General features: G+C 63.6%; 4 protein-coding genes across 8 annotated transcripts in view; 2 read left to right on the plus strand and 2 right to left on the minus strand.

Moving 5' to 3' along the window:
• The window catches only part of INTS11 (integrator complex subunit 11), a 10368-nt gene extending 9175 nt beyond the window's left edge, over positions 1-1193 (plus strand). For both annotated transcript variants that reach the window (XM_069546001.1, XM_069545999.1), the window contains exons 13-17: positions 93-200; positions 299-360; positions 430-572; positions 655-784; positions 874-1193. In XM_069546001.1, the coding sequence (XP_069402102.1) occupies positions 93-200; positions 299-360; positions 430-572; positions 655-784; positions 874-936 (506 nt within the window). In that variant the 3' untranslated portion in view covers positions 937-1193. The remainder of the gene's footprint in view (positions 1-92; positions 201-298; positions 361-429; positions 573-654; positions 785-873) is intronic.
• Positions 1100-4351, minus strand: PUSL1 (pseudouridine synthase like 1). Of its 4 annotated transcripts, none has more exons than XM_069546022.1 (8): positions 3841-4351; positions 3521-3578; positions 3241-3428; positions 2955-3104; positions 2689-2859; positions 2008-2062; positions 1765-1927; positions 1100-1440 (listed from the first exon to the last, which is right to left on the minus strand). In XM_069546022.1, exons 1-8 carry the CDS (start codon positions 3903-3905, stop codon positions 1436-1438), a joined length of 855 nt encoding a protein of 284 aa, XP_069402123.1. In that variant the 5' UTR covers positions 3906-4351; the 3' UTR covers positions 1100-1435. The 4 variants fall into 4 exon arrangements, with proteins under 4 accessions (XP_069402123.1, XP_069402121.1, XP_069402124.1 ...); XM_069546020.1 differs by having other exon boundaries at positions 1100-1417; positions 3841-4044; XM_069546023.1 differs by lacking the exon at positions 1765-1927 and having other exon boundaries at positions 3841-4044.
• ACAP3 (ArfGAP with coiled-coil, ankyrin repeat and PH domains 3) lies at positions 4131-18595 on the plus strand. Its single transcript, XM_069545955.1, has 24 exons — positions 4131-4646; positions 8211-8268; positions 8899-9018; positions 9216-9269; positions 10371-10429; positions 11033-11216; positions 11578-11622; positions 11717-11812; positions 11891-11965; positions 12388-12399; positions 13004-13116; positions 13211-13262; positions 13500-13600; positions 13675-13786; positions 14019-14227; positions 14300-14369; positions 14493-14587; positions 14666-14871; positions 15031-15135; positions 16152-16250; positions 16335-16555; positions 16734-16843; positions 16954-17064; positions 17199-18595. The coding sequence occupies exons 1-24, from the start codon at positions 4600-4602 to the stop codon at positions 17344-17346; spliced, it is 2502 nt and encodes an 833-aa protein (XP_069402056.1). The 5' UTR covers positions 4131-4599; the 3' UTR covers positions 17347-18595.
• A 387-nt stretch (positions 18596-18982) lies between these two features.
• On the minus strand, positions 18983-24826 carry SCNN1D (sodium channel epithelial 1 subunit delta). The gene is made up of 12 exons (XM_069545997.1): positions 24720-24826; positions 22699-23078; positions 21962-22169; positions 21704-21885; positions 21453-21541; positions 21217-21380; positions 21013-21111; positions 20690-20807; positions 20509-20587; positions 20375-20432; positions 19970-20212; positions 18983-19888 (listed from the first exon to the last, which is right to left on the minus strand). Exons 1-12 carry the CDS (start codon positions 24753-24755, stop codon positions 19592-19594), a joined length of 1953 nt encoding a protein of 650 aa, XP_069402098.1. The 5' UTR covers positions 24756-24826; the 3' UTR covers positions 18983-19591.
• Between the last annotated feature and the right edge of the window lie 1967 nt (positions 24827-26793).

Here is a 26793-nt window from a genome sequence, read left to right on the forward strand (position 1 = left end):
GTAGGCAGTCCAGGCAAGGGTAGGGGAGTAGGGGGTCTGGTGCAGGTGGGGCCCTCCAGCCTGGACTGAGGCTCTCTCCATCTCCTGGCCAGGGGTCAACTGCTACATGCCGGCCAATGGCGAGACGGTGACGCTGCCCACGAGCCCCAGCATCCCTGTGGGCATTTCACTGGGGCTGCTGAAGCGGGAGATGGCACAGGGTGAGTGGCAAGGCCAGCTGCGGTGGGGTTTGGGGGGCAGGGTGGCTGCTGGGCAGGTGACCCTAATTACTGTGCTGACCAGTGCCCCATCCCCACAGGGCTGCTCCCTGACGCCAAGAAGCCTCGGCTCTTGCACGGCACCCTGATCATGAAGGATAGTGTGAGTGCTGCAATCACCATGGGGCTGGGGGGCTGTCTCTGCCAGCTCTGACCCACTCTTGCCCCATAGAACTTCCGGCTCGTGTCCTCAGAGCAGGCCCTCAAGGAGTTGGGCCTGGCCGAGCACCAGCTGCGCTTCACCTGCCGTGTACACCTGCACGACACGCGCAAGGAGCAGGAGATGGCCATGCGTGTGTACAGCCACCTGAAGAGGTAGGCGCCCTGGCCGCCCTTCCCCATGGGTGCAGGGCGCATGTAGGGGCGCCAGGCTGGGCCTCACTGGGACTCCCTGCAGTGTCCTCAAGGATCACTGCGTGCAGCACCTTCCTGACGGCTCCGTGACCGTGGAGTCCATCTTAGTCCAGGCCGCTGCCCACTCCGAGGACCCAGGCACCAAGGTGCTACTGGTCTCCTGGACCTACCAGGTGAGGGCAGGACTGGTTGGGTCTCCCTATCACCTGGGGCAGGCGGGTCAGGGGGACAGAAAAACAGCCCTTCTTGCCTGTGGCTGCAGGACGAGGAGCTAGGAAGCTACCTTACATCTCTGCTCAAGAAGGGCCTGCCCCAGGCCAGCTGAAGCCCCGTGGACAGTAGAGGGACCTGGCTTTTGCTCCAGGACCGTCTGTGCCCCCGTCTTCCCCATGTCCTTGGGTGTAGCTCCTACCGCTCATCTGTGTAGAGAACACAGGGCCACGTACCTGCTCAAGTGGCTGCTTTTGGCCAAAGAAACGGATCTGGGAGGCTTTTCACCTTTTATTTCTACTCCTGGCCTCCCAGGAGATGGGTGGGGGTTCTTGGGGTGTTGATCTCCAATAAAAACCACCACAGGCTGTCTGGGCTTCTCCCTTTCTGATGCTTCCGCCTGTCTCCTGCACCACTCCTCGGTGGCAGCCCACCTGGGCAAGCGCCCAGGGAGGTGGGGACTTGTGGCAGGTACAGGCTTGCTGTGGTCGTTGCATGGTGTAGGGCAGGGTCAAGCAGCGGAGCAGCAGAGGGTTACCTGTGACTTCTATACTGGGTCTCTGAGGGCATGCGAGGAAGCTGCATGGAGGTAGGACCTATGGACAGACCCCAGGTCATCCTGGGGGCAAGAAGGTTTCTGCAGGGGCCAGGCGAGAGCCTTCCATGGAACTGCAGAGCCCCTGCCTTTGCCCCAGAGTTCAAGTCCCTCCACCCAGTGCTGCCGTCTGGATCCTCTCAGCTTCCCCGCCCCCTGCCCCAACCCAGGGCCAGGTCAGGACGGGGCTTGACTGAGGGGCTGTGGCACCCACTCCAGGCTACCTGCCTTTGGACTTTCCTGGGGTATGGCACTGCCACTAAGCACCCTTCTCCTGGTGAAGGCTCAGCCTTGGGCAGGGTCAGCCAGTCAGGGTAGCAGGGACCTCCTCAGGTCACTTTCTCTTACCAAGGCCTTCGTAGAGCACTGACTTCAGGAACAAGCCATGGGCAGGGGCCACACGGCTCTGGTGTTTCCCCAGGGGGTCCTGGCTCTCCAGAATGGCTTTCACCTGAGCAGGCATCAAAGCCCCCAGCCCCACGGCTACAAGTACAGCAGTCATTCTCCGCACCTGTGACCCAAAGCAAACACTGCTGCAGCTGCTCAAGCCCCAGGCCCCACCCCCAGGGAAGACCCCCGGACGGAGCCCACCTGTTTGTACAGGAAGGACTGGCTCTCAAACTCCAGGCTCCAGAACTGCAACCGCCTGGGAACATGGATGCCTCACAGTGTGACCTATGGCTTCCCACCCTGGGGTTCAAATGCCGTCCCCCCCACGCCCCCTTTACTATAACTGAGCCCAGTGAAAGGGAGACTAAAGCCAGATGACTAGTGCTTGTGAGGTGACTGCAGAGCTGTTGGGGCTGAGGTCCTGATGTGAGTTCAGAGGCAACTGGAAGGCAGCCCTGGGCTCTTCAGCAGGAGCTGGAGGCTGGGCCTAACTGGGAAGGCTCTGGAATCCAGTAGCTGCTGGATGGTTGGAGGCCCTAGGACAGTGGGGATGGGGTGAGGTGGAGGGCAGTAGAAACAACCCTTGTCAGCCTAGACCTGAACCACTGGCCTGGTGTTTCTCCGAAAGGAGAACCTTGTCCTTGACCACCAGGATTCGTCCACGAGTTGGTGAGCTCTGGGCAGGGCAGGCAGTGTGCTCTGCCTTCTGGACCGAGGCTCATGGGTCCAGAAGGCCCACACCATGGCTGACAGGCACCCTCTTCTCCCCAGAAGCTGGATGGGTGGGTACCCAGGGAGCCCCAAGTGCAGCACTAGGGAAGGTGCTGAAGCTAAATCTAGCCTTTGCAGCCTCCAGACCAGAGTGCGGGCTACTCTTCTCACCTGCTTTCCTCGGGGAGGACAAAGGGGCTGGCGGGGTCGGGGGACACAGAGGCCCGGCGCAAAGTGCGCACCGGGCTGGAGGCTGGGCTGCCAGCCGACTGGAAGGCACTGAAGTCATGTGTCCCCAGGAGGTGCTGGGCAGCTTCCTGCATGGCAGCCACATCCAAGCAGCTGCAGGGAGCCAAATGAGTGGTCAGGAGTGAATGGCTGGCCAGGCAGGCCTGGCAAGCCCCTGCTCACTCAAACCGCTCACTCAAACCACTCACTCTGCTTGAAGCGCCCAGCACCGGTTTCGTTCAAATACAGGCACCCTGTCAGGCCTAGGGCAGCCGGTAGCTAGGCGGTATAGGTAGGTCCTGGATATGGCTGCATGGCGGGCATGGAAGTGGCTGGGTACACGGAAGGCCTGTAGCACCCTGTGGGAGCAAGACCAGGAATGACCCCCTGCCACAGCGGTGTGACACCTTGGCATCTCCCCCATCACCCCCAAGGAGTTCTGTCCTCACCTCCCGCCTCTGCCATAGTGTACGATCCCAGGAGAGCAGTGTTTACCTGATCGCAGGGTGCTTCAGGTGGGTGTTGAGGGCTTCCGTCAGGACCTCAGGGGAGAAGGGTGGCAGATCTGAGCGGCGCTGGATGTCCAGGTGCGCCGCGTTACTTAGGGCGTGGACCCCAGCATCCGTGCGGCTGGAAATGGTGAACTTTACCGGCACCACCGAGTTCAGCCGCTCTGCGGCCTCCTAGGGGTGTGTAAGATACAGATGGGCCGGGCTCCCATCTGCCTCTCCCCGGGGTCGCCCTCCTCCCTTCTGGGCACGGGCCTGGATCTCACCTCCAGGTAGTTCTGGACTCCGACGGCGCGCTGGACGCCCCGGACGGCCGCGACCCCGCTGCGGGCAGGGAAGGTGAAAGTTAGAGCGCGGAGGCTGCTTCGCCCGGGGCCCCGCCCGCTCCACCCACTGTGATCAGAGGCGGCCGTTCCAGCCCTGGCGGCCGGGGCCCGAGGCCGGAGGTGAGGACCCTAAACTCAGCCTCCGCCATCCCCTCGGGCGCCTGTCCTCTGCTGCTTTCCGGCTCGAGCTTGGGTGCTCCCCGCGGGGCCGGGCTCCACGAGGGGGTCGCGGACACGGGTAGGAGGCTCAGAGGACGTACTTAAAGTCCGTTCCCAAATACTGGAAGTACACGAGGTAGCGCGCCCGCACCGAGCCCGCGCCCATAGCCAGACTGGACGAGGTGGAGCCGCAAGAGCTGAGCGGGACAGGCGGAGAGCCAGGTAGATTGGGACCGCACGTGGGGTTACGCGCGCGCGCACCCAGTCTGTCTACGCCCCCTGGCCGCTCTGGCGCTTGCGCCTGAGCTCTCGCCCCGCCCAGGCAGCCTAGCAAGGCTGCCCGGGGCGGGGGAGCAGAGGCGGGACTAGACTTAGGGAGCGGATGCAAAGTGCCCACCCAGGGGAAACGCCGCCGCAGCTTCACGCAGACACGCGAGCTCCCGCGCCCACCCCACTAGCACCCGCCCAGTCCTCCCGCCGCGGTCCGGATGAGCGCATGTTGCCAATCCCCCAGGTTGCCTAAGGCCGAATCGCTGGAGCGCACGCGGCCCAGCAACTCCTGAGACTGCTACTGGCCCCATCCACTCTTCCGACCCGCTGCCCGGACGAAGGGGGCGGGACGTCGGAGCGTTTGGCGACGCTCCCCGGCGGTGACAGCGGGCGGCGCGCGCGGACGGAGGACTTTGGCGACGCTCCCCGGCGGTGACAGGCGGGGCGGGGCGGTGGCGCAGCGGCCTCGTTCCGGGGCGGGCGGGCGCCGATCGCGGCGCGGGCGGGCGGGCGGGCGGGCAGGCCGGCCGGGGATGCCGCTCGGGCCGCCGTGGTCCTTGTGCCAGTGAGCGCCGCGCTTCGCCGCAGCCATGACGGTGGAGTTCGAGGAGTGCATCAAGGACTCGCCGCGCTTCAGGTGCGCCCCCGGGGCGCGACGCGGCCCTTTGTGATCCGGGGGTTCGCAGCCCCTCGGGGCACCCGGGACCGCCGGGGGATGGGGCACGGGAGGGGGAGCCGGTCCCGCCTTTGTACCCGGCGCCGGGGCTGGAGGCCAGAGCAGGAGGACTCGCCTTGGACAAAGCCCGCAGCAACCCCGGCCCTAGAGTCCGGAACAAAAGATGCCCCTTGCGCTGGTCGCCGCGCGCGAAGGGTGCGCGAGTGGGGCGGGGCGGCCTCCGGCGCTGCCACCTCTCCGTGGGAGTGTCCGTCCGCTTTGTGTCTAGACCTTCTGCCGGCCACCTGCACAGAGCTGAGATCTTGCCGGGCCCTGCAGCCCGACTCTGGCTAGGGTCGTCTGGGTGCGTCTGGTGGCTGCATCAGGAATCTGTCTTGGTTCCTGTGCCCAGAGTAGTCAAGGGGGCGGGCAGCTGGAGCCACAGTTAGGGCTTGGGCAGCTGCTTGGCAGGGTGGCCTAGATGCCTGGCAGGGTGGGGTCTACCTGACCAGACTGGATTCGAGAGACTGGTGGAGATTCTGGGCTGTGCCCAGCCATGGGTTTGTGCTTTTAGTCCTTCTTTAGAGTGCAGGCTGGCTTATCTGTGTGGACATGTTCATGGTGTGCACGCATCTGCTCTAACGGGGCACCTCCTGTGTGTCAGGTGCTCATGCTTGTGCTTGGGTGCTGCTGAGGATGTGAATTCTGCCCCTCTGTGCCTCCCTTGAGGTGCCAGCCCTTGGACATGAATGTGTGGGTGAGCTGCACCCCTGGACTGCTGCTAGATACAGAGTGGGTGTTTATCATGCAAGGATGAGTTTAGACACTAAGCGCATGTTAGTTTGTTCCTGTGTATCCCAGCACAGGGTACATGTTTATGCAGCAAATCCATGAGTACACACTTCTGTGTGTGTGTTGTGCTTCTGCGTGCATACATGTTTGATGGCCCATGTGCCTGTCAGGCCTTGGCACACTTGCACTGGGTTGTGTGCATGTGTATGTGTGTGTGCTGGGGCTTTGGGGTGTGTTAGCAAGAGGGCCTGTGTGCAGTGCCTGGTGGGCCTCAGCATCGATGCTCTCACCTCTCAGTCCCTGGAGCTAGCCCCTTGCCCAACGACTTCACAGGGAGTCAGCAATGAAGGCCAGGGAAGACTGGATGAGGGGTAGAGGCTGGACCAGAGAGTGGCCCCCGGCCCTGAGCAGAGGGCTAATGGTCACCTCTGCTCTCCCATCTTACGTTCCTGATATTTGAGGGGGGGGAATGTGAGCAATTCAGGTACCTATGATCCCGGGCTGGGGGCACCCACAGTGGGGCAGTGGATGCAGTTGATGCCTGGGCTTTGCCAGGTTTTCTTTGAAAGTACCTAGCTAAGACTCCAAGGTGGGGGCCAGGGAGATGCCCCTGACCTCGGGCCACAGAAGCTGTACTGTGTGGGTTTCGGGGTTGGGCTGAGCTTTAACCAGGTTTTGAGGCCTTTTGGGGGTTCCCTTGTCTGTGTGCCCTCAGGTGCTGCTGAGGATGTAACCTGGACTTCCTGGAGGCCAGCTTGGGGGCCAGGGTTAGGGTAGAACTGGGTGGGAGAATGTGGTCAGGATATAGGGCCAAGTGACCCCAGCCCTGGGGGAAGAGGGACCTTGTCTGTATGCTTGTGGCCTGGGCAGAGCCCCAGAGCCCTGGGTGCCTGTGGCTAGAGGGCTTCAGGCTCTCTCAGACTCACCGGGGCACCGCCCACCCCTTGTTCATGGTGCCCCCTCCCCTGGGTGGGGCTTCAGGCGCTGAGTCATGGCTCTGGTGGGGAAGCTGGCCTCACCCTCCTACCCACCATCCAAGCTGCTGAGGAAATCCTGGAGGGATGGCAGGAGAGGAGGCCTTGGTCCATGGAGGTGGGGGGAGAGAGATGAGGGGCATGGGGCCCCCAGGATGGGCTCTCTGCTGAGTGCCCACCTCACCCCCATGAGCACATTGTTACCATGCACCCCGCACCAGCTCTCTGGAGACCAACTGCCCCCTCCCCGCCCTCCTGGTTCAGGGGTGATGGCCCTCCATGCAGCTGCTCAGGGCAGTTGGGGTGACTGGGGCTCCAGGGGCTGTGTCTCTGCTCTGCAGTGTCCTCTCCTGGGCTGGTGGTCCTTCCATGCCCTGGGCCCTGGGATTGAGGGGAGGGGAGAGGCTACAGTGATGGTAAGGATCCTGTAGTCTCAGGCTGGGCATCCTGCTGGGCGTGGGCCAACACTGGTCCAAGCAGACGTCCCCTCTGACCCCTTCCTGCTATGGAGTTCAGAGAGCCCTCAGCCCTGGGGCAGGGATGAGGGCTGCTTAGAGCAGAGGAGGGCAGGGGATCTTCCAAGGGCCCTGACGAGGCAGCCTGGCACCCCTCCCCACGGCTCCTAATTGAGGGAGTACTGAGCTGCCCCCCAAATGAGGACTAAGTCCCTCTCCCCCAAGCCTGGGAAACCCTGGAACATGGCCCTCTTCTACCAGTTACGGGGCAGCGAGGGGCCACTAGACCTGGACAGCCTCCTCTGCTCTGGCCCTGGCCCTGGAGGCTGCCTCCAGCCCCTGGCCCGAGCTCCATTCCACGTTGTCCCTTGTCCCCAGGAAGCCAGATGGGCCCAGCTCACCAGCTGAGTGGGTTGGGGGGGGGGGGGGGGCCTGGGATCCTGGCCCTCTTTCCCTGTTTCCTGTTCCCAGAGCATTGGGGGCGGGGGGTGGGGGGAGTCACGTGCCTGATCCATCTGCCTCTCGCCTTGCCTTCCGGGATTCTCTGTCCACTGGCTTCTCTGGTGATGTCATCGTTAACTCTTTCCTCCCCAAGGCAGCCCCATTATCAGGCCACCCGAGCGGGAGTGGGCTTCTCCAAGGTCTGACCCACTGCTCCCTCCAGGCAGACAGGGCCAACTTCGTATTTGAGGTTGGGGGAATAGTCGGGAGGTAGGGGCATGCCTCTGCTGGGTGTCTCACTGTGCCAGGGAGCAGCCCCAGGTTTGCAGGCTCTGCTGACACAGGTCTGCCCCAGGGTCCGCCAGCCCCAGGCCAGAGTGGGCTACAGCTGAAGTTAAGGGTTGGGGAGTCCAGATGGGGTGTGGGGTCAACTCTGAGCCTTGGAGAGGTGTATAGGCTGGGCTGAGGGGCGGTGACCAGCGAGGCCCTGCATGTCCCCCTCCACAGGGCCCTGGCCCCTCCCTCTGTGCTAGGGACCACCCCCTCCCCTGTCCACAGACCCCATTTGGGGGCATCACAGCCGATTAGGGCTCTATCTGCCTGGGATGGTGGTGGGCCCTGGAGGCTCTGCAGCCGTGGAGTCACGGTCCCAGTCCTGCCTCTTCTCCTCCTCCCTCTTCCGTGCCCCCACACCAGTCTCCATGTCTTAGTCTGTCCAAGGGGCGTGGAGGAAGGTGGGCCTGTGGGAGCCAGTGGCTATCGACAGAGCAGCCCCTTCCCACTGCAGACCCCTTTGGGGAGGTGCCTGGGGAGATGAAGACCAGCTAAGTCGGTGGGGGAGGCTCGCTGCAGGCGGGTCTCCAGCCACCCTGTACCCGTCGCAGGGCAACTATCGATGAGGTGGAAACGGACGTGGTTGAGATCGAGGCCAAACTGGACAAGGTGAGGGAAGGGCCTGGGGGTACACAGAGGGCTCGGTCCAGCTCACTCGCGGCCACCAATACGAGTACAAGTGTGTGTTTATGCATAGCACGTGGGCCTGGCTGTCACTGGCCGTCATACCTGCCACACACACACCTGTGTCTGTGTGGTTTCCTCTTGCCAAGACAAGGAGGGGCATCTTGGGGGAGGCAGGGGCAGCTGCTGGGGGCTGTGCCTCTGAGTGGCTGGGTTAGGGGCCCAGGGCACAGGCAGGAGGGGAGGAGGGGTGGCATCCATGAGCCCCTGCTGGCTGATCCTGCTGTTCCTTGGCCAGGACCACATGCCCACCCCAGTCCTGGGGTCCCTGCTCCTGGCTTCCCTCTCTTGCTCCTACCTCCCACACTAGAGCCAAGGCCTGGTCAGTGCCAAGCTGTTGCCCCAGCACCAGGTGGGCTTAGGAGGACAGGTGGCAGGCAGTGGCCTTCCTTCTCTGCCTAGGGTTGCCCAGCTGTGTCCTGGGCACTGATAGGCCGTGAGCTGAATTCCGGCTGCCTGGCAGGGTCCCAGCCTGTGTGGTCTGGCCTTGGTGGTGGTGAGGGCTGGGCCCACAGGTGGCGTGAGTGTCCCCCATCCGTCTTCTCCTGTCTGCAGCTGGTGAAGTTATGTAGCAGCATGATCGAGGCAGGCAAGGCCTACGTCACCACCAACAGACTCTTCGTGAGTGGCATCCGTGACCTGTCCCAGCATTGCCAGGGCGACACTGTTATATCGGTGAGGAGCAGGTGACCTCTGACCTCTAGGCAGGGGCAGGCACAGGCAGGCAGCCCCTCGAGGGTGCCCCTGCCCTGGGAGCAGGTGGGCGTTTGTGCTGGGCCACAGGGGCCACTCTGTGGCTAGTGGGTGGGAGGTGCTGACACTGGGGGCATGGCAGTCCCATTTAAGTAAGGGTCTCCCCCACCCACCCCCAGGAATGTCTGCAGAGGTTTGGAGACAGCCTGCAGGAGATGGTCACCTACCACATGGTGAGCCCTGATGGGGGAAGTCGGGGGGCACTGCGCTTCCTTATCATCACTGTCATTCCTTCCCAGGCAGCCACCCCTCGGGGTTCCTGCAGGCCCCACCCAGCCTGGAAGGCTCTGGGCTGGCTCTGGGAGAGCTGAGCTGGCAGGGGCGGGCTGTGGGGGAGGCCACGTTTCTGCTTCTGCAGTCTAGGGGGCGCCCACATTGCTGAAACTCTACCCCGATGTCCCAGGTGAGGGCCGGATAGCCAGCAAGGAGGTGCCTGGAACCTGCCCATCTGGGGCTGAGGGTGGTGGGGGCTTGGCATAGGCGCCTTAGAGGGTTATCCAGGGCCATCAGACAAGGGTCATTGGCCAGGCTGACCCCACTGCTTCCCAGGATGGGTCTGAATGACCTTGAGCCCCTCAGGGGCCCCCTGCATGGACACAGAATAGAATGAGGCCCATGTGGGTGGTCAGACCGTGGCCTGGAAACCAGAGCCCCAGACTAAACAAGGGGCCCCTCCCCCACAGGGGAAGTTCAGAAATAAACCAGTGCTGGACAGCTCGTCCGGCCTCAGCAGTCTGTCTGTGTGTCTGTCTGCTTCTGGTTAGGGCCCAGCCCTCTCCCCATGTTGATCGGATCTGATTCTAGGTCCAGTTAGCACTTTGGGGGAGGCCCCTCCAGCCCCCCACAACCATTTCACCCTGCCCCCAGGCCAGATCACTCAGGAGCTTCAGCCACAGCCGGACCCTTCCAACTGCAGGGCTGGTCATCCTCAAGGTGGCTCCTCCCCAGGCTGGGGCACTGGCTGTCACTAGGGACCCTGGGTGTGCCTGCTCTGTCTGGGCCATGAGAGGGGGACAGCTTGGGCCTCGAGTCTGAGAGCCAAGTAGGGGAGGTGGGCAGGTGGTCACAGCTGTTGCCTCTGGGCGCTGACCCAGGCCTGGGGGCTGCACCTGGTCCCTTGGATCCTGCGAGGCTGGCTCTGTGAGGGTGACCAGCTGGGGCCTAAGTGGGGCTGGACAGGGCATTCTCTGGTTCTTACCTGAGGGGATAGGGGCCTGGCCTCTGGGGTCATGTGGGGGCAGGTCCCTGATACCTCCACTTTCCTATGCTCCCAGATCCTGTTTGACCAGGCCCAGAGGTCTGTGAGGCAGCAGCTCCACAACTTCGTCAAAGAGTGAGTGGCCCCAAGGGAGGCCTGGCCTCTCTCGGACCCAGGAGGGCGCGAGACCACACCCATGCTGGGGTGTTTGAGCTGAGAGAGTCTGGGGCCCTGACACAAGGCCTGCAGGCTCTGTGTGGGGGGCTCAGTGTAGGCCAAGACTGGGCTGAGGAAACAGTGCTGGAGGGCAGAACCACAGAGGGCAGCAAGGGGGCGCTCAGGCAGGGGTGAGGGCAGGACCATGGAAGGGTCAGGGTCGGGGTCATAGAGCAGGAGGTAGGGACTTAGCGGGGGTCTCAGCTCAGTGCTCTGTGTATAGTTGGGGATCCCCCAAGTGGAGTGTCCAGAGTCCAGGTTAAGGCTAGGGATCACCCCAAGCTGGACCAATCCTGTGGGTGAGGTGGTGAAGAGAAAGGGGGCCCTGGATTGGAGAAGGGACCTGAAGAGGAGGTGGCAGGGAGTGCTGGCTGTAGGGGGTGGGAGGCCAGGACAGGGAGGTGGGGAAGGGGATTGTGGAGCACAGAGGGGCTGGGAGCAGAAAGAGGGCCTTTCTTGAAGTGGGGAGACCCCAGTGCACCCCTCCTCAAGCTCCCTGACCTGGTACCCACCGGCCTCCAGGGACGTGAGGAAGTTCAAGGAGACCAAGAAGCAGTTTGACAAAGTTCGGGAGGACATGGAGCTGTCGCTGGTGAGGAATGCCCAGGCCCCGAGGCACCGGCCCCACGAGGTGGAGGAGGCTACGGGTGCCCTGATCCTCGCCCGAAAGTGTTTCCGTCACCTGGCGCTGGACTATGTGCTCCAGGTGAGTCGCTGGGCCTTGTGTGTCACTGCAGACAGGGACCTGGTGTCTGGAGGGGCCCCTCTGACTTGAGAAAACTTTGGATACTTGGGGAGGGACCTGGAGGAGGGAATGCCCCAGGCAAAGGCCCAGAGGTGGGGCCGTGCTTGGGACAAGCTAGGGCTAGAGGCTGCAGGAGGGCTTGGAGCAGGGGGTAGAGTTCATGGCTTTGTCCATGGAGAAACCATGAGAGGAGGGATGGGTACCAGTGTAGGGAGCATCAGATGAGCTGGTGGTCTCAGGGAGCCACAAGTACCCTGAGTGGACACGAGCAAGGTCCAGGCTCAGCCCTGATATCTTCACCTGTTCACACCTTCCTTGGCAGATCAACGTCCTCCAGGCTAAGAAGAAGTTTGAGATTTTGGATTCCGTGAGTGCTGGGGTTGGGTGCACCTGGTGGGGCCCTGGGCACCGTGGCTGGCGGCCGGGCCTCACCTGTGTCCCTACCCCCCCTCCACCCCTAGATGCTGTCCTTCATGCATGCCCAGTACAGCTTCTTCCAGCAGGGCTACAGCCTGCTGCACCAGCTGGACCCCTACATGAAGAAGCTGGCGGCCGAGGTGAGCCTGCGGGGAGGGGAAGCCAGGGCCAGCATCAGGGGAGGGGGTCCACTTCCCTCTCTGTACCCCTCCCCACAGCTGGACCAGTTGGTGATTGACTCGGCAGTGGAGAAGCGGGAGATGGAGCGCAAGCATGCCGCCATCCAACAACGGGTAAGGCCCTGCAGCCTTGGCCTCCCTGTGGAGGGCCCCTCAGCCCTCTCCAAGTTGTGGACCTGGGAGACTGCCACAAAGACACACTCCCCGTCCCTCCCCAGGCCTGCCCACGCTCAGGCTGATTCTGATCCTCCTTGGAAGAGCAGTCAGAGGTGGGAGTCCTCATCCTTCAGGGTCTCAGCACAGTGAGAGGTCACTTAGAGGCCAGGACCAGCCCCCTCAGCCCACAGGCGCTAGGGCTGGGGCTGGGTGGAGGGTCCTACTGGGGCCTCTCTGCTCCTGGCCAGACGGCTGTCATGGCGCTGCCCTGGGCGGAGATGACTGCTGGTGGGAGCTGCTAGTTCCCCAGAGGTGGCGGCAGGGCTTCACTGACTGGCTCTCTCTCTCCCTGCTCCCGCTCCTCCCGCTCCCGCCCTCAGACACTGCTGCAGGTGAGTGGGCACCCACCCAGGGGTGGGGTGGGGGGACAGGTGGGTTGGGGCTTCTGTCTGCCCCGCCCCGTTTCAGCACCAAGGACACCTCCACAGCCCCGGTGCTCTGACCCTGAGCACCTCCCAGGGCGCGCCCAGCACCAGCGGAGGCTGCTGAGCTGGGACTGATTCCCCTTCGGGAGCAGCTGCAGCTGTCCCTTCCCGCCCCCACTCAGCCAGGGGAGCAGGTGGCTGGGCCTCCTCTCCCACTGCCGGACACACAGGACAACGCTCAGTGTCTCCCTGGCCCGTGTGAATGGAGCTCTGTCAGGCTGGCTGGAGCAGCCCAGCTGGCGACATGAATGGGGGACTGAGGACAAGGGAGGCGGCTTCCTTCCTGATCCTACCCAGAGCCTGCTGTCTATGCTGAGCAGGAGGAGCTGGGGGCTGGGGCCGGAGCCGCCCCAGCTGTGGCAGGAGGCATCGGCCCCTATGGGGTTTGGGTCAGGAAGTGGCTATGAAGACTCACCCTCTCAACCTTGGCTGGGGGGAGCCTGGGAGGGCAGTCGTGTCTGCACAGCAGTGGGTGGGTGCTCATGGGGGGCTGGGCTCCGACTGCACCCAGGACTTCTCCTACGATGAGCCCAAGGTGGAGTTTGATGTGGATGCACCCAGTGGGGTAGTGATGGAAGGCTACCTCTTCAAGAGGGCCAGCAATGCCTTCAAGACGTGGAACCGGTAAGGGAGGCCCTTCCTCAGGGGACTGCAGGGCAGATAGGTGGGGGAAGGTGCCCAGCCCGGCCTGACCCCTCCTGGCCCATTCCCCACCCAGGCGCTGGTTCTCCATCCAGAACAGCCAGCTGGTCTACCAGAAGAAGCTCAAGGTGCACTGGGCCCAGGGCAGTGACTCCTGGGCCTTCTCACCTGGCCTAGGGGTGGGCGGTTGGGCGGGTTGGTATCACGGGGCTGAGGACACGGATGGGCAACAAAGCCTGAGTGGCCAGGGACAGAGACCACTTGAACCCCAGTCAATCTGTGTCCTGGGTGGAGCAGTGAACGGGTGGTCAGGGTGGGGCAGGGCTGGGTGCTGAGCGCAAGGGCCACGGCGGTCATGCCTGCAGGACGTGCTGACCGTGGTAGTGGACGACCTCCGGCTCTGTTCTGTGAAGCCCTGTGAGGACGTCGAGCGGAGGTTCTGCTTTGAGGTCGTGTCGCCCACCAAGTAAGCAGGTCCTGCCCAGGGCATGATGTGGCAAGACCCCCTGCTTGCCCAGGCTGACAGGCCCCTTCCTGCAGGAGCTGCATGCTGCAGGCCGACTCAGAGAAACTGAGGCAGGCCTGGGTTCAGGCGGTGCAAGCCAGCATTGCCTCCGCCTATCGGGAGAGCCCTGACAGCTGCTACAGTGAGGTGGGCCCTCCCTGCACGTGCGTGTACAGCTCCCACAGGCCACACACCAGCACACATGAGCATTCTCTGTATGCACACATGAGTGTGTGTGCCCACATGGGGGTGCAGGCTCATGCCTCAGGCACCCTGGCCTGTGTCAGCCCCTGTATCTGGGGAGGAAGAGGGGGCCCCCACTGGGGAGACTGGGGTTGGAGCTCCCGTAGGGCTGAGTGACCCCTCACCCGGTCCCCAGAGGCTGGACCGCACCGCCTCCCCGTCCACAAGCAGCATCGACTCTGCCACGGACTCTCGGGAACGCAGCGTCAAGGGTGAGAGTGTGCTGCAGCGGGTGCAGAACGTGGCCGGCAACAGCCAGTGTGGTGACTGCGGCCAGCCTGACCCGCGCTGGGCCAGCATCAACCTGGGTGTGCTGCTCTGCATCGAGTGCTCAGGCATCCACAGGTGGGCCTCCTGGGCGGTGCGGAGGGGGTGGGGGCGGAGCCACGCCCTGACTCTTCCTCCGTCATCATCCAGGAGCCTGGGCGTCCATTGCTCCAAGGTGCGGTCCCTGACCCTGGACTCGTGGGAACCGGAGCTGCTGAAGGTGTGTGGGGGCCATTGCAGGCCACCAGGTGGCTGGTGAGGGGAGGGAGACAGGAGCCGGGTCTGCCCACTTGAGGGGAGGTCTGTGGGTTAGGCTGATGCTGGCCTCACCCTCTCCTCCCAGCTGATGTGTGAGCTTGGAAACAGCACCGTGAACCGGATCTACGAGGCCCAGTGTGAGGGGCCAGGCATCAGGAAGCCCACAGCCAGCAGCCCCAGGTGAGGTGTGGGGTAGCCTAGGCAGGGCCTGGGGACCCCCCACCCACAAGTGCGGCCTCATGTCTGGTCCTGGTCCAGACAGGACAAGGAGGCCTGGATCAAGGACAAATATGTGGAGAAGAAGTTTGTGCGGAGGCCGCCCTCGGCACCAGCCCGGGAGGCCCCACAGCGCTGGAGGGTGCAGAAGTGCCAGCGTCACCACAGCTCCCCCAGAGCCCCTGCCCCCCGCCGCAGCAAAGTCCGGATGGAGCCCGTTCTGCCCTCTGTGGCTGCCCTGTGCTCAGGTGGGAGGGGGCCGGCAGGTGTGCCCCAGCTCACAGGCCTGGGCAGGGGGTGAGCCTCCAGACTATGGACCTCAGGGAGGCCAGGGGTTGGGGGAGGAAGGAGCAGAGCCCCAAGCTCTGCCCACCTCCCAGCCTGGCCTGGTTACTGCCCTGTTGCAGGCTCCGTGGAGCCCAGGTTCCGCAGGGACTCGCTCTTCTGCCCAGACGAACTGGACTCCCTTTTCTCCTACTTCGATGCAGGGGCTGCCGCGGCCGGCCCACGCAGTAAGTCCCCTGCTGCCCACCCGCCAGCTCAGCCAGGGCAGCAGAGCAGGGACCAGGCATGCTTGCTCAGAGGGTGGACAAGTACAGGACAGCTGTGGCCATTTACCTAGGGACCAGAGGGATGTGCATTCCTTGCAGGAGGGACTAGTGTAGGGATGGGGAGAGTCTGGGGGCCAAGCAGGGCTAAGGCTGGGACAGTATCTCCAAGGGCTGGGGGTAACTCAGCCACTGACTTGGAGCCATGACCCTCAGGGAGACCCGCGTGTGGTGTGCACACAGAAGTGTGTGTGTGGCATGACTGTGCACATGGGTACATACATGTGAGTGTGTACATGTGCGTATACACATGGGTGTGTGCACATGCATGTGTGTTTGTGGACAGTTGTGTGCCAGACCAGCTCCTGAAAGACAGTTGTGTGCATCTTCTCCAGCTCCTCCTGGAGTGGGGGTGGGGGGCACATGCTGCAGGTTGGGGCCCGCCCCGCCCCCTCCTGGGGCCTACCTGTAAAGTGTCTAACAGCACCCACTGGCCGGGGGCGTCTGGGCCGCCTTTCTGGGCAGTGTGGACAGAAGGCATAGACCGGGGCCAAGAACTGGCAGGGCTGCTGGGGTGAGCGGGTGCCGTCGGGCAGCAGAGGGCGCTGCCTCGCTGTCCCTCAGCTCGGGGCTCTTCTGTGAGGGCTGCTCTTGGGTGCTGCTCACTGCTGCCTGGAGCCGCGTCTGGGTGGATACCTCCCAGCTTGCATTATGGCGGCGCTACGGCCAGTCCGTCCTTCTAGGGCCCACCTGAGCGAGGGGGGGATCACACCCACGGCTGTGCTCCTAGGGGGCGCTTAATCCTTGACTCCGTTGAGCTGTCACCTGATTTTCTCGCCTTTCCTCCCATCCTGGGCAGGGCTCTCCTCTGCCCCCTAGCGGGGACTGATCCTGCTCCAGGGAGCATCCCCGGGAGGGTGGGCGGCCCTCCAACCTTCCCCCAGGCCTCTCAGGACCCCCTCTGGCTGTGGACTTTGCAGGTCTGAGCAGCGACAGCGGCTTAGGGGGCAGCTCCGACGGCAGCTCAGATGTCCTGGCCTTCGGCGTGGGCTCTGTGGTGGACCGCGTCGCTGAGGAGGGTGAGTGCGCGGCTCCCCATCCCCGGCCCTGCGCCTCCCCCGCTCCGGGCCGGCTTACCGGCCCTGATCGCCCTGTCCTCGCAGAGGGTGCAGAGTCGGAGGAGTCCAGCGGCGAGGCGGACGGAGAGGCGGAGACCTGGGGCCTGGCAGACGTGCGCGAGCTGCATCCGGGGCTGCTGGCGCACCGCGCGGCGCGCACCCGCGACCTTCCTGCCCTGGCGGCGGCGCTGGCGCACGGGGCGGAGGTCAACTGGGCTGACGCGGAGGACGAGGGAAAGACGCCGCTGGTGCAGGCCGTGCTGGGGGTAAGTAGGCGCCCGGCTGCGCCCGGACACAGATGCAGCGTCTTCACAACGGCTCTCCCTTGGTGCGCACGCTTGAAGGGGCGTCGGGGCGTGGTGAGAGGTGGGGGGCCTGCAAGGAACCGTTTCCGTGGCTTGGCTCCGTCTGAACCATACCGCCTCCCCACACCGGCTTCCCCAGGGCTCCCTGATCGTCTGTGAATTTCTCCTGCAAAACGGAGCGGACGTGAACCAAAGAGACAGCCACGGCCGGGCTCCGCTCCACCACGCCACGCTCCTTGGCCGTACTGGGTGAGTCGTGGGCTGGTCATACCCTCACTTCCCCCTGCCCCATGGGCCCGGGTTGCCCGCCCACCAGTACCTGCCCAAGGCCTGACCTGACTTGCCCGCTCCGCTCTCAGACAGGTCTGCCTGTTCTTGAAGAGGGGGGCGGACCAGCATGCCTTGGACCACGCTCAGCAGGACCCATTGAGCATCGCTGTGCAGGAAGCAAATGCCGACATCGTCACGCTGTGAGCAGGAGGGCGGTGTGGGTGGGGGACCCTGTGGGCGGGGCGGAGCACTTCACAAGGCCCGCCCTCCTCAGGTCTGGGACGCGGTGGGCTGGGGGCGGGCTAGGCTCTTCACAAGGCCCGCCCTCCTCCAGGCTCCGTCTGGCGCGCATGGCCGAGGAGATGCGTGAGGCCGAGGCGCCCTCTGGCCAGCCGGGCCCTCTGACCGGCAGCAGCCCCACTGAGGTCCAGTACCGCAGATGCATCCAGGAATTCATCAGCCTTCACCTGGACGAGAGCTAGGGCAGCGGGGCGGGCGGGACCTCCCCACCGGCCCGTTCCCGGAGAGCACTGGTGTTCCGGAGCTCCTGGAGGCCCTGCTGCTGGCTCTGTCCTCTTCCTCCAGCGGCCCCCACCCCGGGCCGGAGCAGGACCAGCACTGAGTCTTCTGAAGCTCCAGTCTTCCCCAGGAGGTGTTGCATCACTCCCCGCCCAGGGACCCTATGTCTAACGGTGACCCCTTCCTAGGGGGCCTGGGTTGCTCATGTCACAAACCACTCTCAAGGCCCCATGTCACCTTGTGCTCCTCTCTGCTCCCCCAGGCCTGTGTCACCTCCTGCCCCTCTATCTCTGGGCCCATGCCACTTGGTGCCCCACTCTGCCCTCAGGGCCTGTGTCACCTCGTGCCCCCACTTTACTGCCCAAGGACACTGACCTGCTAGTCGGGTCCCTCCCATGCCCTTAGCCCCTCCACTGGGCCCTGGGGCTGGTGGCTGGCCACCAGCACCTTGTGAGGGCAGAACGGACCGCCCATCCAGGGAATCAACCCGTGTACCTCACTTAGCAACCCCAGCATCCAGGCTGGGCTTCTTGGGTGCTTGGGGACTCTGGCCTGGGGCCTCAGCCCTGATGGGGCACGGATGTCCTGAGGCCGTGTGGCTGGCCATGCAGCCCCATCTGTCCCTGCCTTTTCCCAGAGCGGGTGGCAAGTGCGTCGCTCTTCCCACCCTTGCATCTGATGTCCTTTGTCACAGACTGAGGGGTTTTCTACAGTGACCTCATTCTCACTTTGTCTCACGTCTTTTCTCTGGACTCAAGGACCACCTTGACCCCCAGCTCTGCCCACTGCTGGGGGGGCTCTGCAGCTCAGCCCTGCCCCCTCACCAGCCTTGCCCCTGGTTCAGCCCATGGGGCTTCAGCTCACCCCCAGGGCCCTCTGATGCCTTCTGCATTCCCCTTCCTGGAGCCCTGGGGCAGTGGCTGGGCCTCTCCCCATCTCTATCCTCGGCCAGTCCAAGGCCAGTTGGCTGGTCACTATGCAAAGGCTGCCCAGGGAGGCCCCATGGGCAGCAAGGTGGGCCCCCAACTCCCTTGCCTGCTGGCTGTGACACCCAGAGAGCAGAATTAACTCCTTCCTCTCTCCCTGCTTGAGCTCTGCCCCCACCTCCCACCCCACTGCCTGCGCCAGGGCCTTTGCTAGGGCCTCAGCTGGCGGGACCCGCCTCCACTCCAGATCACAGTTAATAAACAGCCGCTTGCACCCACTGCCTCACCTCACCCGCCTCACTCCGCTCTGTCTCGACTGGGGTCGGGGGTCACCTGCCTTCCCCAAGGGGTGGCCCTGCGTGGGACAGCACCAGTGGTGCCCTCAAAGGGTGCAGTAAGCCGGAACCTGGGGGCCTGCCTGATAGAAACCCAGGCTCCACTGATTAAAATCAGTTCTTGATACTCCACTCTCTGGCTGCCCTGCCATTTTCTAGGGTGGACACTAACTGGCGAGGATGGTCTGGCCCTAGCCTTGTCCCCTAGGCAAACTCTGCCCCGTGTCCCCTGCCCCACAACCCCCACAGCATCTGTGACTGAGAATGTGGCAGTACGATCTGGTTGGAGGTTTTCAGCTCACTCAGGGGACGGGGAGGGCAGCAGAAAACACCCTAGCCACCAGGTGAAATCATTTTATTGCAAAGTGGCCCCAGGTCACTGAGTGCCTGGGCCTGGCCCTGCCCTTCCTCCCATTGGCCCCAAGCTGAGTGAGGCTCTGCCTGATGCCTGCACACACCTACATGTAGGTGCAGACAGACCTGCTGACACAGAAACATGCGGACATATGACACTGGCACCAAATAGACACACTCCCATGTGGAGCGCCCCCCCCACACATGGGCACATACTCCTCCACTTGGGCAGATGCTCCATCACAACCAGAACACGGGAATCCAGAGTGGTGGGGATGCTCCCTTATTCCCTGCCTGCCCTGCGCCTCCTTGAGACCTGTGAGGCCACCTGTGAGACCTGTGGGGCAGGGCAGGGTGGCTTGGCTAACGAGAAGCCCTTCTGTGCCCTGTGCTTGGCGGCGAGCCACCCCTGAGCTCTGGTGCTGCTACTTCCTGGGCCCCAGGTTTGGCTTGGTTGGCCCAGGAAGCCCCATGGGGCTTGACCGGCTCGCCCTGAGCAGTCAGGAGAGCCCACTGCTGCCACTGCTCCCAGGATCAGGCCAGGTTCAGACTGGTTCAGGTGTCAGGGGTCTCGGGCCCATGCTTGGCTGAACTCAGCCAAGACTCCTGCTGAAGTCCCGGCAGCATCGTGGAAGGTGAAGGCAGCTGGGCCCCAGGGCATTTGACGTTGTGCCTGCAGCCACCGGTCCACTGGCTGGCCTCTGGCTTGGAGGGGGCACCCTTGTGGCCGCCCTGGGCTGGCCCTGAGACCCGCGGAGCCAGCGGAAGCACAGAAGTAGGGCGAGGGCCATGGTGTCCAGCAGCAGCTCTAGCACCTCCACGACCGAGAGGACCGAGGAGCCGAACCACAGGCTCCAGAGGCTGCCCATGGCTGAGAGCAGCTGTGGCACCTGCAGGTATAGGCAGTGGTGAGCAGAGGCCCGGGTGCTGGCCCCGCCCCTCTCCCAGCCCTGGCCCAGGAGGCAGCTCACCGAGTAGACCGGCGTCTCATCCACCGTGCGGTAGTTGAGCTCCTGATAGAAAATGTTCACCTTGGCCAGGCTGATCCTGGGGCAGGGCGCAGGTGAGAGGGGCTGAGCCCCAGACCTGCCGGTGGGGCCCTCTGTGCAGGCTCTGGAGGGCGAGGGCAGGGACAGCGGCCAGGATTTGATAGAGGCAGAAGGTGGCCATGGGTTCCATCGGCTCGGCTCACCCAGCACAGCCAGGACCCAGTCCTGCACACACAAAACTTGCTGTGGCCGCAGCTCCTCCTGGCCCTCGGGTGCTGCAGGGTGGTGTGAGGGCAGGACTGTGGGGACAGAGGCCAGTCCCAGGAGGGCTCCCTGCCCACGATCTCCCTACTTGTCCATCCCTCACCTCCCCCTTTGGAGACTCACGGCTGATGTGGAGGAAGGCCATCTGGAGGTCCCGGCAGAAAGCTTGTACGAAGACTCTCTGGGAGAGACAGCCCCGTCACATCCCTGTGTGCTGGCCCCGGGCAGACCAAACGGAGCCCAGCACATCCCCTCACCTGCAAGGCCGCGGGCATCGGGTGGTGCAGGGAAGCTGGTGGGTCTTCAGTTTCTGGTAGAGGCGGTGGAAGCAGTGACCTGGGGAGACAGTCACGGGTGAACCTATGAGAAGCGACCCATGGGCGGTGGGGAGGTCTGCTGTTGTCCAAACAGGCTGGTAGGGCGGGGTGGGGAGCTCACCCCAGGCTGGGTGCCGCATGTAGCTGCAGTACTCGGCCCCCACCGGCAGAGGGTAGAAGAAGTAGCCGCAGGAGCAGGTCTCCACCATCAGATGCTGAAAGCAGGAGGCCAGACATGCCTAGGGGAACAATGGGGCCGAAGCTGGGGGTCTGGCGCAGCCACCCCTCTCCCTGGCCTGCCTGCCTCCCCTCCTTCCCACTGGCCGGTTCCCCCACCCACCGCCAGCGTCCCTTGGGGTCTCCTTGCCTTAGCCTCCTCACCCACTCCCCAGCCCCCTTCCTGGGCCCCTGCCCCGCCTCCCCACCCTCCACGCCCAGACTCACCTGCCTGGTGTAGGAGGTGTTGTACAGTAGCTGCACGTCCATGCTGCCTGTACTGTCCATGCACTGCCCATAGGGGCTCCCGAGCCGGTGTACCTCGTCCTGGGGGAAGGGGGGCTACTCAGTCCTGCTGCCTCGAGCTGGAGGTCCTGCATGCCCCCAGGGCTGGAAACAGAGGCCGAGAGCCTGGAGGCGGGGACTGCCCACCTCACGGATGTCAATGGTGGTCTCCGTCCCTGGCCGGATGCTGAAGCCCTGGTGCTCCAGGAAGGGTGTGTGGTCTTGCGGGTGGATCATGACCTTGATGCCGGCCTTCGTGGACAGCAGAGGGAGGTGGTCCTGCTGCTCAGCCCTGAGGACCAGGCTGATCCCTGGGGGAGGCCAGGGGTGAGGCCAGGTCGGCCTGGACACCCCGCCCGCACCCACTCCTGGCTGGCACTCACTGTGGGTGACGCCTGGCCGTTGTGTGGCCCAGACACCGTTGAAGGTGTAGCAGCTGCCGTAGGTGGGGTGGTGGGATGTCTGGAAGTGCCTGGAACCAGGGGCCATGCTCAGACAAGCACACGCCCTCCACCCATCACCCTGGGGTTGGGTGTGTGGCCTGGGGTTGTGGGGAGGGGAGCACAGCTGGAGGAAGCCGCGGGGCTGGCAGACCACTGGGTGGGGTTGGGGGAGCAGACACTGGTGTACTCACCGGGCATGGCAGTCCCGGTCGTCGTAGCGGCAGGAGAAGACAAAGTGGCTGCCGTGGCTGTCCTCGTGAGCAGCGGGCAGCAGGGCCAGGATGTTTATGTAGTGGAAGCGGTACCACTCCCGGGCGGCCACCACGCCGGAGGAGTAGGCCCGCTGAACACAGTCGCCGCCAGTTCTGTTACACTGTGGGGCATGGGGTCAGTGTGGGTGCAACTGGCCTGCCCGAGTCCCAGGCAGACCCCCTGGGCTGGACACTCACCAGTTTGAAACCCACTCTGTTCTGGCCGTCCAAGGGCCTCAGCCTCTGGAGGTGGATCCTACGGTCCAGCTGGAAGGCGGGCTCTGGACCTGGGACCTCGGCCCCCAGGGCATCCCTGCTGTCGCTAAAGTTGAACCGATACAGGGAGTAGATGTTCTCCCGGGCAAAGTCATCCAGAATCCGCAGATGGTGGCGGGCTAAGTGTGGCCTGGGGGCAGGGCGAGGGGGCTCAGAGTCAGAGCCAGGCCCCCTTAGCACAGGCACTTTGGAGAGAGCCAAGCTGGCCCCAGGCACTGACCCCAAAGTTGCAGACAGGATAGGAACCTCCCACCCCCTGCCATCCTCAGAAGCCTAGTAGGCGGTTCTGAATACAGAGCTGGGGCTGCAGAGGGAAGTCAGACCCCCGGCCTGGCCTGCCTCCCACCCCCAGGACCCCATCCTCCTCTGGCTCATTCACAGCCCTTCCCTGTCTTTGCTCCGCTGACTCCACACTGCAGTGTTACCCTGCTTCCCTCTCCTGGGCACCTGCTCTTCTGGAAAGCCTCTGGCTCTCCTCCCCTCCCCTTCCTGGGCTGCCTAACTCCTGAAGGTCCCTCCAACCTGGCACTGGTCACAGTAACACTCAGCTTATTCTTCTTGTCCTTTAGCCCTGCCTCTGGGGCACAGAGCAGAAAGAGGTGGGTTGTCCTGCTGTGACCGCACCAGGGGAGGGGCCCCCAGGCTGGACCAGCCCTCACCGGTGTGGGTTCATGTCACACAGAGTGACCGATGGGAAGAGCTTGCGCTCCGAGTGCACGGACACTGTCATGATGACCGGGTAACGCCAGTACTGCTCGAAGAGGAGTGCGAACTGCCAGTAGAGCACGCCCAGGGCTCCTGCCAGCAGCAGCCCCCAGGAGGCTGTCTTGAGGCGGTTCTGGCTAGAGCAAACAAGGCGGATGGTGCCGTGGATAGTGGAATTGGTGCAAAAGAAGGTGACCAGCTCCCTGAAGGAGGTGTGCAGTTCTACCAGCCTCTCTCCATGTTCCTCCTCAGGCAGTGTCGGTGGGGATGCCTGGGGGCACGTCCAGGTTCCTGGTCCATCACCCACTGTTTGGCCCGTGCCTTCAGCCTGCATCTGAGAAGCGAGACTCAGTGGGGCTCCAGCCCACCACCTGGCCTGACCCCACCCAGGTCTCCCCACCCGGGCCATCAGCCTTCCATTCTCCACGACTGGGAATTCCCAGAATTGTCACATCCCTCAGCCACCAGTGGCCTAGCCTGGCTTGCTGACACTTGAGAAAAACCCAATTAGAAGCTGGTCCATAACTTGGGACCAACTCTGTTGCCCCCACTCCCATGGCAACAAGCGGGACACCAGGCAGCCTCCACAGGCGTGTCTCATGGCCAGAGCCGAGCCTGGGTGGCGGCGCAGGGACAGCAGGGGACATAGGCTCTAGGCTACGCCAGGCCTTGTTTGAAGGTGGCTCGAGGCTGGAGGCTTGGGTGGGTCTCTGCTGCCATCTGCCAAGTGGGGCAGGGGCCTCTGGTGAGGGACAACCAGGTGACCTGCTCTGAGTGGGCCTAGGGCCCAGCATTGGGGGTTGACTGAACCCTGGGCCCCAACAGCCTCCAACAACCCTCAGTGGCCAGCATGGCCATGCTGGATTGGGGCCATTGGAGCCACACAAGTCCAGCCACATCTGGGCCAAGGGTCAGGCCTGTAGCCTGTTGGGCACTGTGGGCCTATGTGGGGGTGTTGTCCACTGAGCTGAGTCTGGGGATGCTCCGTTTGTGGGCCTTGGGCTTCCAGAAAGTAGGCAGCAGTCTGGCCAGACATGGTGGGGACCTGAGGGCTCCTGGGAGGTCGACCTGAGGCCTGCCTGGCCCTACTCCCACCTGGAGGCTCTAGCATCCTGGGACCTTGGTCCCTCAGTGCACGGGGCCGTGGGGCCCTGACCAGGTCAGGCTGGCTGGCCCGGGACATGCACTGAGTCACTGCCTGGGCTTCCTACAGACTTTCCAGAGTGTCCCCATCTTGGTCTGAATCATTAGGCCTCTCGCACCTGGGGTGTAGCCTCCTGGGTTCTGGCCCCTCTAGGCAACTGGGCCTGGGCCGATGCCTGGGGAGGGCCTGAGCCAAGGAAGGGCCTGGTATGTCTCAGCCAGCACATGCTGGCCTGGACCCCCAGTGCCCATCAGCTGCCTGGGGCCCAGGTAGGAGGTGGGGGTGGTCAGCCCAGGCCTCAGGTTTGTGGAGGTGGCCAGGCCAGGAGAATGTGCCAGCATGGGTGCTGCTGGTGGGCCCCCTGTGGCAGAGTGCTGCCCACACAGGTGTGACCACATGGAACCCTCACAGGGCAGCAGGACCTTCAGCTTCGTGATACAGGCGAGGGAAAAGGGTGTCCAGAAGATTCTTTCCAACTCCAGTAACCATGTTTCCAGATTGGCCACCTCCCACCCTGGCTGGGACTGCCAGGCAGGAGGAGGGTGGCTTCCTGAGATGGGGGGGGGGTTCCCTGACACCTCAGCCACGGCAGGAGTAGGGGTGCACCGCTCCTTCACGCAGTACACGCACACACACAGTTGTGCACAGACACACACACTCCTCCTCTCACACACAGCAAGCCCTCTGTCAGTGGGGGTGCATGACAAAGGCGTGGATGGGAGCCTCTGCCCTTGCCCCACCTGTGCCTGTGCTTCAGACGACCTGGGGGACACGGCCCCTCCACCTCAAGCCAGGGAGACCCCAGTGATGGCCCGCCCTGATGCCCGGTACCTCAAGGCTGCACCCTCCCTGTGCGTGGGCATCCATCCTCTGGTGCTGGTGGCTGCAACAGCGGTGACTGTGGCAGTTCTAGCAGGTGACAAAGTGGGCTGTGGCCCAAGGCTGGCCAAGCAGCCTTCTGTTTATAACAGGCTGGGCGTGGGGCGAGGTAGTGGGGCGGAGCCTGCCAGGGAAAGCCACATCTGCTCTGGTCCCGGAAGGGGAAGCCTTTGGGGCAGGGATGGGGGTCCTTCACCTCAGTGAGGCTCTCTTGCCCACGTTCCTGGAAGTGAGGTCTGGAGGCCTGGCCCTGGCAGGGGTTGAGGGGCTCCAGGTTTCTGGAAGGTGAGGAGGGACCCCACTCTGGTAGACCCTGGGGTGCCTGGCCCCCCTCCCCTGTCCACTCTCCTCCCACCTGGCCTGGGAGAATGCTTGCTCGCCTTCACCTGCCCAGCTCTAACCACAGGTGTTTGTGGCCAGGGGTCCCTGGGCAGGGACCTCCACTCCCAGAACACGGGTGTCCCCTGGTGCTGGCTGCCCAGCCCCTGGGACAGGCACCTACTGTGGGAGTGAGTTGGGGCCTGGGTGGGCAGGTGGTGCCCATAGCTCAGCCTCCCGGGAGGCTCAGAGACCCTGCGCCAGCCACCCACCACACTCAGGGTCCAAGTCCACCACCTCACGGCTGAAATCCTCGGCCCCAGAGTGGTTGCCTGAGGCCAGACAGTGTGTGAAAGGCTGGAGAGCCCCCATGAGGAATCCAACAGGGCTCCATGAGGCCAGAGGCCTCGGCATCCCAAATGATCAGACCCTCCGCTTGGCCCTCTGCCCCTCCCACACAGGCTCTGGGTTCCTGACGGCCCACCCCAAATGGGTGCTGAGATGAGGGAGGAAGCCCCCACCCTCGCTAGGCTCTTCTGGTGGGGGCTTGGCTCTGAGGAGGGGTGAGGTCATCAGCCTCCTGCCTTTGGAAGGGGCAGATGGCAGCTGGGGACCTCTGGGAGAGGGAAGTCACGCTCAGGGAAGAGCTGGCCCTGGACTCATCTAGGTGTGAGTGCGAATCACAGCTTCCTCAGTCATAGGCTGTATGACGTTGAACAAATTACTCAACCTCTCTGAGCCCGTTTCCTCAAGCACAAAGTGAGGCTGAGTTTCCTCTTGAGGCTTGAGACTCAAAGGTGAGACTAACCAATGCCATGGGGCCAGCGTCAGCGCCCCATCTTCCTGCTTCTGAGGAGGCTGCCCCAGAACCCACCTTTGGGAGGCCAGAGACACAGAGACTGTGTCCAGCGGCAGCAAGGCCAGCAGCCCCCTCCTCCCTTCCCTGCCTGACCCCTCTCCTGCCTCCCCAGGCTCTTCCAGTGACTGGAGGAACAGAAGGCACTGTCTGGGACCAGACAGGGCATCTCCAGCTCCTCACACAACAGGGGCTCGTGTGGCTGCTCCTTAACAGCTGTGTGTTGAGAGAATTAGAGAAATTATTTAGGGCCCTATGTCCCCCACCCTCTCTCCAGAGGGATGGCTGGCCCCAGCCTGCTGAGCATGGCCCCTTTGAGCCTTCAAGCAGTGGCTTTCCCTGAAGCTGGACGTAGGGATATCAATGTGCCTCCTTCCAGACTGTGTGCACTCAGCACTTCATGGGACCCCTGGGCTCCACTTTCACACCCATGGGTGTCTCCACCCTCAGAGACAGCTAAGAGTTGTTCCTGGAAGGATTCTGGTGCAGCAGCCATGAAGTCTGAGCCAATGGGCTCTGCATGTGTGCCAGATTCTGGGAGCCAGGAGCATCTTCCCCAGCCTGGGGAGCTGGACCATCTGGAGTCCCTGCCCACGGGCAAGTAGGAGGCCTCCTTGGTGCTATTGCAGCGCCTCCCTGTCCCCCAGGCGCTGACTGCAGTGTCAAGCAGGGATTCCGGCCACCACGGAGGGGGCTCCTTGAGGTACTGGCCACTGGAGATGGGCCGAGTGTGTGATGTTGCCCGTGTGGGGCTCAGGGTCTGGTCTTGTGTCTCTCTCACACCTGTGCTTGAAACACCCAGCGCCTCAGGGCAGCCTCCCTTACATAACTCTCCTCGAGCTAAAAACAGCT

Source organism: Ovis canadensis, chromosome 12 (assembly GCF_042477335.2).
Source record: "Ovis canadensis isolate MfBH-ARS-UI-01 breed Bighorn chromosome 12, ARS-UI_OviCan_v2, whole genome shotgun sequence".
Taxonomy (NCBI): Eukaryota; Metazoa; Chordata; class Mammalia; order Artiodactyla; family Bovidae; genus Ovis; species Ovis canadensis.